Below are 9,534 nucleotides of genomic sequence, written 5' to 3'. Positions count from 1 at the left end.
GAGAGAGAGAGAGAGAGAGAGAGAGAGAGAGAGAGAGAGAGAGAAGGGAAGAGAAGAGAAAGGAAAAGAAGATAGAGAAGAGGGAGAGGAGAGGAGTGGAGTGCAGGGAAGGAGAGAAGGCGCCCTCAAACCCATGCCCACACACTGGTCTGGGGAGGGGTGAGGTCACTTATGCACAACCATACAAATTAACAGAAAACAAACACAGGTTTGCGTTTGCCCGACGTCCTTCAGGCTGTTGTCTCTTTGTCGGGCTACTCCTGGGTTCAGTCCTGCAGCTGCTGATCTCCCTCTGAGTCACTCCGTGCAGATCTCTCCACATTTTTCTTACTATTTTTTAATGGCATTTACAACATTATTCCATTATTTTACTACATGCTAATATATTCAGCTCTTCTCCATTAATTGGACATAGTGGTTGTTTCCAGGTGTTGTTTTTTTTTTTTAATAAACACATTATGACTGAGTATTCTGTACTGCTATGAAGATTGATCTGCTTATGATTCCTTTTTGCAATGTTTTAATATAAAGTCCTGCGTGGTTATCCTACGACCAAAAGGTAAATCAGTTTTGTCACTTCTATTGTATATTGTTGGATTAATTTCTAAATTATTTACACCAGTCTGCAGTCCCACCAATAATGTATGGAGTAGCCATTTTCCTGAGTCCAAGGTTGTAAACCTTGCTTAAAAGTTCACAAATTTATTTTCTTTTTTTCTGTTGTCCTATGTTGAGATTATCTTGATTTGCATTTTCTCTACTTATTATGAAATGTGTGTATCTTTTTATATAGTAACAAATTTTGTTTTCTTCAAAAATTATCTATTCATATTCCTTAACAATTGAGGAGTGTTATCCATTTGTTACCTTTAGCTGATATATTTGCTTCCACTAATCTTTCCTTAAGAAGATGAGGATTTACCTCTCATTTTAGAGAGGTAATGCGTTTGTAATGCAAAATATTTTTTTGTCTGTTTACAATCAAATTCATTTATTTTTGTCCCTAAGATTTGTCTTCTATTTCTGTGAAAATACTCCTCCTCTCTCCTTAGGACAAATGTATTATTCATTTTTTCCAGTTTGGGGGTTGGAAAATTCAGCTCTTTTACTATCTAATTGCTAAGCTGGTCTTTTCTGCCTTTTCATAGAAAGGAATAAAATGCCTTTATTTTTTATTTCTACTATTTAACCCAACTAGATCAAACAAAGTTTCTCTACCTTGTACATATTTTCTTTTATTTAGACTTTCTCTTTATCAAAAATTGAAGTTTTTCTTGGAGACCATTTTGTCTCTCTTCTTCTACCTTCCTCCTCCTTTTCAAGTGTTTTTGACCATCCTTTCTTTCCTTCTCTGCTTTCTCCCCCCCCCCCCCATTTTTCAGAAACAACCATTCTGAGCCAATATGAGTTGGGTCGTGGGAGTTCTGGGAGTTCAAACATTGGCAGCAACTGATCTATATGGATTAGAGAAGTGTGCTTTGCTCTACACAACTTAATTTTTTATAGCAATTGGGGTTAAGTAACTTGCTCAAGGTTACACAGTCAGGTGTTTCTGGGTGAGTGCTAAGTGTCTGAGCCCGGATTCGATCCCAGGTCATCCCGACTCTGGGGCCGGTGGTCGTACTCATGTGCTACCTGGCTGCCCCTACACACTTGATTTTTTGGCTGGTAGGGCCAGCTCGAATTGGAAGACGATTTAGTTCAGTTAGGTCTTTCACCTTTACAAAGTTTGGGTTTCAAATGTCCCTCTTGCCTTGAAGTGGCATGCTGAGTTTTGCTGGGTAGGGAGAATGCCAGATTCATGAGCCATTCTTCTTAGTGTTGCATATATATTCCTTTTCTCTGATTGTCTGGTGCCTCCATTTAAAAATCCACTGGAATTTTTATTACTGTTGTTGGAGGTTCTTTGTGATGGAAGCTTGGATTTCCCCCTTAGTGATAATGCTTAATGGAATTTTAACAATGCTCTGTCTAGGTGTATTCAGTCTTGGGTCCTCGATTATTCAGGTCCTGAAAATTCTGGTTATATGTTGCAACCTGTTTTTGTAGGTTCTGAGAAGTTTTCTTTGACAATTTCTAATTCAGACTTTGTCCTTAATTTTCTGGGAAGTTGGGAGATTGCTATTTTGAATTTTTCTCCAGTTTGATTCTTTGTTAAACATTTAATAATCAATTGCTGAGTGCTGCCAAGGGGCTGTTTGGGGTGAATACTGCCCTGTGATACTTCCTGCTGTGAATGTTACTTCATATTCTTCCATTCTTCTTGTCTTTGGGTGATTTTCTTCATCTCCTTTTCTTCCAGTGCTTTGCCTTGGGTGTCATACTGGTTTCTATCACAGGAAGTCAGTTGTCAATTCTGTTGATTCCTTTTGGGTTTTCTCTTATTCATTATTTTCTTCCATTCTGTTTCAGGCAGCTTTTAATTGTGGGTTTAATCCCAACTGTTCTTTTTAACCTTTCTATAAACTCTTCCTCCATCTGATCTTGATATTTTCTGATGAGTCTTGAGACCTTTGGCTGAGATATGGGGATATTTTGCATGGTTGCTTTTGATACCTTAAGTTTTTCATATATTTTAAAAATAGTATTGGCTTAATTTTGCTCTTAATTCTGTTTGGTTAATTTAGTTTCTTTGTTTTTTTTATAAAGCTGGTTTTCTTTTTGACACTATTCTTTCTTGGTATTTGAAAATTATGAGGAACCCAGCTTTCCTTGGCCTTCCCATTCCTCCATCATGACCAGAAAACCCAAGAGCTCTCTTTATAATGCCACTCTTCAGTATACTCTGCTTACATGGTCAGGGAAGGGTGTCCTACATGCAGGAATTGCCTGACTTCCACAATATAGAGTCCTCTCTTACCCTTCCCCCCATCAATAAGGTGTTATTATAGTCATATTTGTATTGGTTTGAAGAACTCAATATGGGATTTCTAAGATTAGCCCGAATAAGAAAAGAGCCTGGGTTCACTTCCAGATTCACCAATTGTGACCTGTGTGACTGAGCCTTGGTGTTCTCATCTGCTAACCTGAGTGTACACAGGCCCTGGCCCAGGACCTAAGATGCAGGATCTGCTGTGTGGGCTTGAATACAATCTTTTGGTTTGTTAGTAACATAAGCCCATTGCCATGTGACTTCAAATGCCTAAAACTCACATACTTGCAATCCTTCCATAGTCTCATGTTGAACCTTGTGAGAGTGTTCCTCCCACTGGTGCAGATCAGGAGCCCTCCTCCTTCTCTGATCCTGTTCATTTCTTTCCCAGGTCTTTCTGTAGACAATTTGTTCAACCCACTGGAGGTCTTTGGCTGTCCAGCTATCATATTTCGTTGGCACCTACGCAAGAGCTGAATGTTGAACAAAGTTAGAAACTTGTATTTGAATCACGCTGTAGCTGGTGATCATAATAGAAGATAATAGGGTGGGAGCATTTTCTGTCTGGAAAAATGTTTCTGAATTTGAGTGGGAGCCTCCTCCTTGCTAACTAACCCATATTTTGAGATTTTTGTATCCCCTGATGGCAAATTATAACAATGACATTCGGAGTCCTTGGTGGTTCATGAAGTGTCATTTCTACATTGTGTCCGTTTAAGAGATGAGGAAACTGAAACTTATCTGGGAAGTCTTGGTGGGGCTAAATGGAAGTTCTCTAACTCAGTCCTGAATGCTCTGTTGCCTCTTAGGCTTTCTCTCACTCTGCTCAATATTTTAAGGCTACCACTTCTCCCCATATAGCAACTATAGCCCAATGGAAGCATAGCTGGTTCTCATGACACCCAGGGAAGCTTATGATGGATGGGGGCTCACCTCCCTTCCTCCCTTTTCCTTTAAACTTCGTTGCTCACTGAACGTCCATCTGCAAAATGAGGTAAATCAAGCAAGGTCCATCGCATCGCTGTTGGGCCACTAGATGGCCAAGGCTATGGCATAGAAGGGAAAGAAGAATGGTCACTGCCTTCCCACATGGGACTTTGTGGGGCCTCCACAAAGTTGTGCAATCTCTTGGTTTAAGTTTTTGTGGCTTTCCCAAGAGTTCATGGGTGGGAAGAGGCTGACGCTGAGCTTTGGACAAGCGGTCTCTGATATCAAATCCAACACTCTTTTGCCTGCTCCAAACACTTTGGTTTGGCGAGATGGTGGTGTAGTGGACACAGCCCTGGTATTGACTCAGCTGATGTCAGCTCTCACAAGTTCATGGTCACTGACTATTGAAGACTTGAACCAGGCTTTTCTGAATCTATCTAGGAACAGAGAGGGCTACAATGCCACTGAGAAGCAGTGCAAAAAGTGTGAGAAAGTGGGACCTTGGGGACCTCAAGGAGGCTTACAGTTGTGGCCTCCATCTGAAATTTTACGCCTCCCCCTCCACTTTGTCTAGCTGCTCCCAAGTGTCTTTCCCTCCCAAAACTGAACCTGGCAGGCCAGCTAGCCCCAGGACAGCTACGGCGCAGTTTGAAACTTCAGCCTAGGCTGGGAGAGGACAGGACAGGGATAAAGGAGGGGGAATTAAGGGGGAATGGGGAGACAAACTTTGTACCTTCTTCTGTTCCAATGCGTACTAGCTTGAAGAAGCCTTGGTTCCAGCCCTCATGGATCTGGAGTCAGGTCTCAGTCTGCTAATAAGTTGTGTGCCTTCCCCCCTGGGTCTCAGTTTCCTTCATTGTAAAATGAGGGCTTTGAGCTGGGCTGTCTAGACCCTTGTGGCCATGGGGTCCAGCCTCCTCATTTTACACATGACAGAACTGAGGACAGAAGAGGCATAGAATTCCCACCCTTGTCATCTTGGAAAAGTCCTGTAATCTCTTGGTTTAAGTTTTTGTGGCTTTCCCAAGGGTTCATGGGTGAGAAGAGGCTGACACTGAGCTTTGGACAGGAGGCCTCTGATAAAAAATCCAGCACTCTTTTGCCTGCTCCAAACCCTTTGGTTTGGAGAGATGGTGGTGTAGTGGATGCATTCCTGGGTCCTGGAGTTGGGAAGACCTGCGTTCAGATTCAGCCTCAGGTGATTCCTAGCTGTGTTACCCTGGGCAGGTCACCGAACTTTTGCTTGCCTCAGTTTCCTCAGATGTAAAATGGAAACAACAATGACCCCTGCCTCCTAGGACCATTGTGAGGACCCAATAATATTGCTCTCTGTAAAGAGCTGAGCACAGTGCCTGGCACGTAGAAAACACTCCATGAGAACTACTTGGCTGGCTAGGATGATCCCCTTCCTGTTCTTGGAAGTTGCACCCTGGTTGGCTTTGGTGGAGGGAGAGGATCAATGTGGAGAGCTCTGAAAAATGTCACTAACAGATGGACCCACCCAAAGGGTCCTGGTAGCTCCAGCTCCCTTGATCTTCCTCCCTCTCCAGAAAGCTGTCCCCAGTGTTTGTTGAATGACTGAGTGACTATCGATCTTTGGGCCTTTGCTTTCTCCGTAGATCGCTGCCTACAAGATGATTCCCTGTGGAGCCGTGTTGACCTTTGCCCGGTGCCTCATCCGGAGGAAAATCGTCACCTTGGATAGTCTGGAGGATTCCAAACTCTGCCGATGCCTGACCACGGTGGACCTGATCGCCCTCGGGGTGGGGAGCACCCTGGGAGCTGGGGTCTACGTCCTGGCCGGGGAGGTGGCCAAGTCCAGCTCCGGCCCCAGCATCGTTCTGTCCTTCCTGATCGCGGCCCTGGCCTCTGTCATGGCCGGCCTGTGCTACGCCGAATTTGGGGCCCGAGTCCCCAAAACAGGCTCGGCGTACTTGTACACTTACGTCACTGTGGGCGAGCTGTGGGCCTTCATCACCGGCTGGAATCTCCTCTTGTCTTACGTCATAGGTGGGTCTGGGCAATGGGCAGATCCGAGAGCCCCGGGCTTATTTAGTCAGTTTTCTCTGTGCCAAACACTGGGGCAGAGGAAGCCAGGCAGAAACAGCCTCTGCCTGCCCTCAGGGAGCCCCCATCTAAATGGGAGACACAAAATAGGCACCGTCCAGGGTTCCTGGAAGAAAAGAAGGCCCCAGTGCTCTGGAAGCGCTGGTTTTGTTCGGTGCCCGGGAGCCGCGTGCCCAGCGTGCCCTTCCAAGATCGTGTGGCCTCTGGCCCTGGTCCTGTCTGTTTCTCTCCAAGAATGATTCCTGGTGCTCATTCTATGTCGCTGATCTCCCACCTGTTTTTGTGAAGGAACCTCCAGCGTGGCCCGGGCGTGGAGCGGCACCTTCGACGAGCTGCTGAACAAAGAGATAGGCAAATTCTTCCGGAGCCACCTCAACATGCATTCTCCAGGGCTCGCGGAGTACCCGGACTTCTTCGCCGTGTGTCTCATCCTCCTCCTATCCGGTAAAATGTCGACGTGTCGGTCTGTTCCTTCCCCTTCCCCCCATTGAGCTCCTCTTTCTGTGCCAGGCACTGGGGATACCAAGGCACAAACGGTGGAGAGGCCTCTGGGGGTCCAGCGAGGGCTGCGCTCGAAGGCGGCGCTCGAGGAAACCAGGAATTCTGAGACACAGCTGTGCCCGCTGCCAGGCTGCTGCTGCCTTGCCCCCAATGTGTGCCCTCTACCCTTCCACAGGCCTCCTGTCGTTCGGAGTCAAAGAGTCGGCCTGGGTGAATAAAGTCTTCACGGCCGTTAACATCCTGGTCCTGATCTTCGTCATAATTTCGGGGTTTGTGAAAGGCCACATCTCAAACTGGAGAATTAGTGAGGACTTCCTCAAAAATCTCTCTGCTGACACCCAGTAAGTGAGCCCTTTGCCCTTCTCAGGGGCTTTTGTGAGATTAAACCTGGCTTAGGAGGTACAAGTCCCACCTCCGACAATCAGTGCTGGGGTGATCTTGGGCAAGTCGCTGCCCTCCTCTGGCCTCGGTTTCCCTCTCTGTAAAAGACATGCAAAAGACGTCTCATGACGTCTGAGGTCCCCCTTCTGATCTTATGTTTCCTTCGGTCCTTCTCGTCTTCAGCTACCTTTCTGTCCCCTCCATGCCCCACCCCCACCCCCGACGGACTTAGAGGCACATTCACCACTGCCAAGTTTCAGGGGGGATGGGTGAGGCATTTGCCCTGTTGGGAGAGAATGCTGACTGCTGTCTGTTAGCTCAGCCTTCGGAGATCGAGGTTTTGAAATAAGGCTAGAAGATAAGGGGAGAATCTGAAGGTGCCCAAACCACTGGTTATTAATGATCATTTCTCTCAGGAGTGTGCCTGAGGCCGGCGCGGGTTCTTGGGAGTGTCCCCTCCTGAAGAGAATCAGAAGTCAGAATCAGAAAATGAGAGTGTGGGGGTTGGGGTGTCTTTCTCTCTAATTATCAAACACGCTTAGCGTCCATACCTGACAGGCCGGTAGGACCTGGTTTAGGACCATAGGGTCATCAGAGTTGGTAGGTACGGTAGAGGCCACTGAGTCTAGCCCCCCAGTTTACAGATGGGAAGTCGAGGCACAGAAAGCCCGAGTCACTTGGGGCCACAGTTTTAACTCAAAGCAGCTTCAGAGACCACTTGGTTCAACTCCTTTTTGAGGCCCGAGCGGGTTTTCAGTCCCGTGCTGCCCTCGTTTTGTGTGGTTTGGGCAGCAGGGGCAACAGTCCTGTTTGTCTTACCCACCCCTAGAGATGCGGCTAAGAATGGAACAAACCAGTATGGGATCGGAGGCTTCATGCCCTTTGGCTTAAAAGGGACGCTGGCTGGAGCCGCCACTTGTTTCTACGCCTTCGTGGGCTTTGACTGCATCGCCACAACTGGTAAGAATCTCCTGTGGCGCTCGCCCAGGGAGGGGGGGGGAAGCTCCTGGGGATGCTGGAGGGGCCGGCGCCCCGGGAGGGGTTCGGGCTTTGCCCTTGGGCCGCGCGCCTGCCGATGCTGGGGGCGGCTGCTCCTGCGCTCATGGTCTCCCTCCCTCGCCGGTCCCGGCGTGCAGTCGGCCCAATCCTGCCGGCGCCTGCTGAGTGCCAGGGCCAGCCGGAGCTGGGCAGGCGAGTCTCGTCTCCACCCACGCCTCCCCGCCTTTTCTCCGCGTTTCCGCAGGGGAGGAGGTCCGAAATCCTCAGCGGGCCATTCCCATTGGTATCGTCACGTCCCTGCTCGTGTGCTTCATGGCCTACTTCGGCGTGTCTGCAGCCTTGACCCTCATGATGCCTTATTACCTGCTGGATGAGACCAGCCCCCTCCCCGTAGCCTTCGAGTACGTCGGCTGGAGTCCTGCCAAGTACGTGGTGGCCGTAGGTTCCCTCTGCGCTCTGTCCACCAGGTACGTGTTTTGGGGGCCCAGAAGGCAGGACTAGCCCATCCCATAGACCCCATAGGCTTGGGGGGGAGGGCGGGGACTCCCAAGCCGCTGGGCTGGACATGCTGTGTCACACAGAACCAGACCGTCCCCATTGCCATGTAAGACATTGGAAGGGCCCAGCGGAATCATACGTTTGTTGAGCTGTTCATTGATAGAAGGGGCTGCTCTGACAAGTAGTGAGTTCTCCTTCACAAGAGGTGTTCAAGGTGGGCTTGAGGGCATCTGTTCTGGGGGGATTGCAGGTCAGGACTTCATCTAGCCAGCTTGCCCCACACGATCCCATCAGATCATTTCAAGAGACTGTTGAGTGACAGAGGGGTCGGGGTCCCGTCAGCAACAGGTTCTAACAGGGCCTAGAGTGGAATTGGACGGCTGTAGCGCCAATGCACTATCCTCCCGTGAGCCCTTTGGGAGAAGGAAGGGTGGTCGTGGCTGGGAAAGGGGATGGCTTCCTGATTTCCAGCCCTTGAGGATCACTGAGCACCTGACCCAGGGCGGGAGTCTGGGCGGGCCTGCCCACAGCCCCTGAACCTCTGGGCAGAGTCGAGGCTGTGCAGTGTGGGGGAGGGGTGTCAGCAGGGTCCTAGCCAGCCCTCTAAACAGAGGAGGATTTTTGAGCCGGTTGGGGGGCGGGGCAGGGGCCAAATCGACTGCCATCAGCTGCACTTCAAAACTTCCCGGGGGGAGAATCTTGTCCTTTTTTTCCTGATGGGGAAGCAGGAAAGTTAGTGGTGGGAATGCTAGCCGGGCTTGGAGCTGGGGAGATCTGGGTTCAAATTTAGATTCAGACACTGAGTGACCCTGGACAGACCACAAAGTACAGCTTATTTTCCCAACAATGATGGCTCTGGATTGACTTGGGGAGTAATTGAAGGCGAATTGCTTTGTCACTAGAGCAAAGTGTTTTAAGGTAGAGCCCAGTTATCTTCGACTTTGGGAAGGCAGGGAGAGCCTTGAGCTGCTCCCTAAAATCATGCTGGGATGGGCTAGGGAGGAGATGGCGGGAGGGGAAGCTCTAGAACCAATGGGAAAATCCCAGGATTTTGGTTCTTCAGCCCAAAAGACCTAAGAACCTACCCCCTCTTGCAGCTTGTAGCAAGACCCTCACTAGAAGGCATTGCCGGTGGTCATCTAAGTATCTGCTGGTGTAGCCCATCTACACTGCAATCATTCTAACATATGATGGGGTTTTTTCTTTTTCCTTTTTTTTTTTTTTTTTTTGGGTGTTTTTAATATCAGTGTAGGGCTACTCTGTTGCTCTGAAAATAGAAAGGAGTA

At 48.5% G+C, this 9,534-nt stretch overlaps 1 protein-coding gene across 2 annotated transcripts in view; it reads left to right on the top strand.

Moving 5' to 3' along the window:
• SLC7A2 (solute carrier family 7 member 2) overlaps positions 1-9,534 on the top strand; it is a 57,846-nt gene that overhangs the window by 34,822 nt on the left and 13,490 nt on the right. For both annotated transcript variants that reach the window (XM_069104971.1, XM_069104970.1), the window contains exons 2-6: positions 5,422-5,812; positions 6,158-6,313; positions 6,546-6,711; positions 7,581-7,711; positions 7,995-8,217. In XM_069104971.1, the coding sequence (XP_068961072.1) occupies positions 5,437-5,812; positions 6,158-6,313; positions 6,546-6,711; positions 7,581-7,711; positions 7,995-8,217 (1,052 nt within the window). In that variant the 5' untranslated portion in view covers positions 5,422-5,436. The remainder of the gene's footprint in view (positions 1-5,421; positions 5,813-6,157; positions 6,314-6,545; positions 6,712-7,580; positions 7,712-7,994; positions 8,218-9,534) is intronic.

The sequence above is a fragment of the Petaurus breviceps genome, unplaced genomic scaffold (genome assembly GCF_028583685.1).
Source record: "Petaurus breviceps papuanus isolate PSGF00001 unplaced genomic scaffold, PetGlider_PUasm1.0 689, whole genome shotgun sequence".
NCBI classification, from domain to species: Eukaryota; Metazoa; Chordata; class Mammalia; order Diprotodontia; family Petauridae; genus Petaurus; species Petaurus breviceps.
Note: the sequence above shows the minus strand (reverse complement) of the source record. Positions and strands in the feature narration are given on the sequence as shown.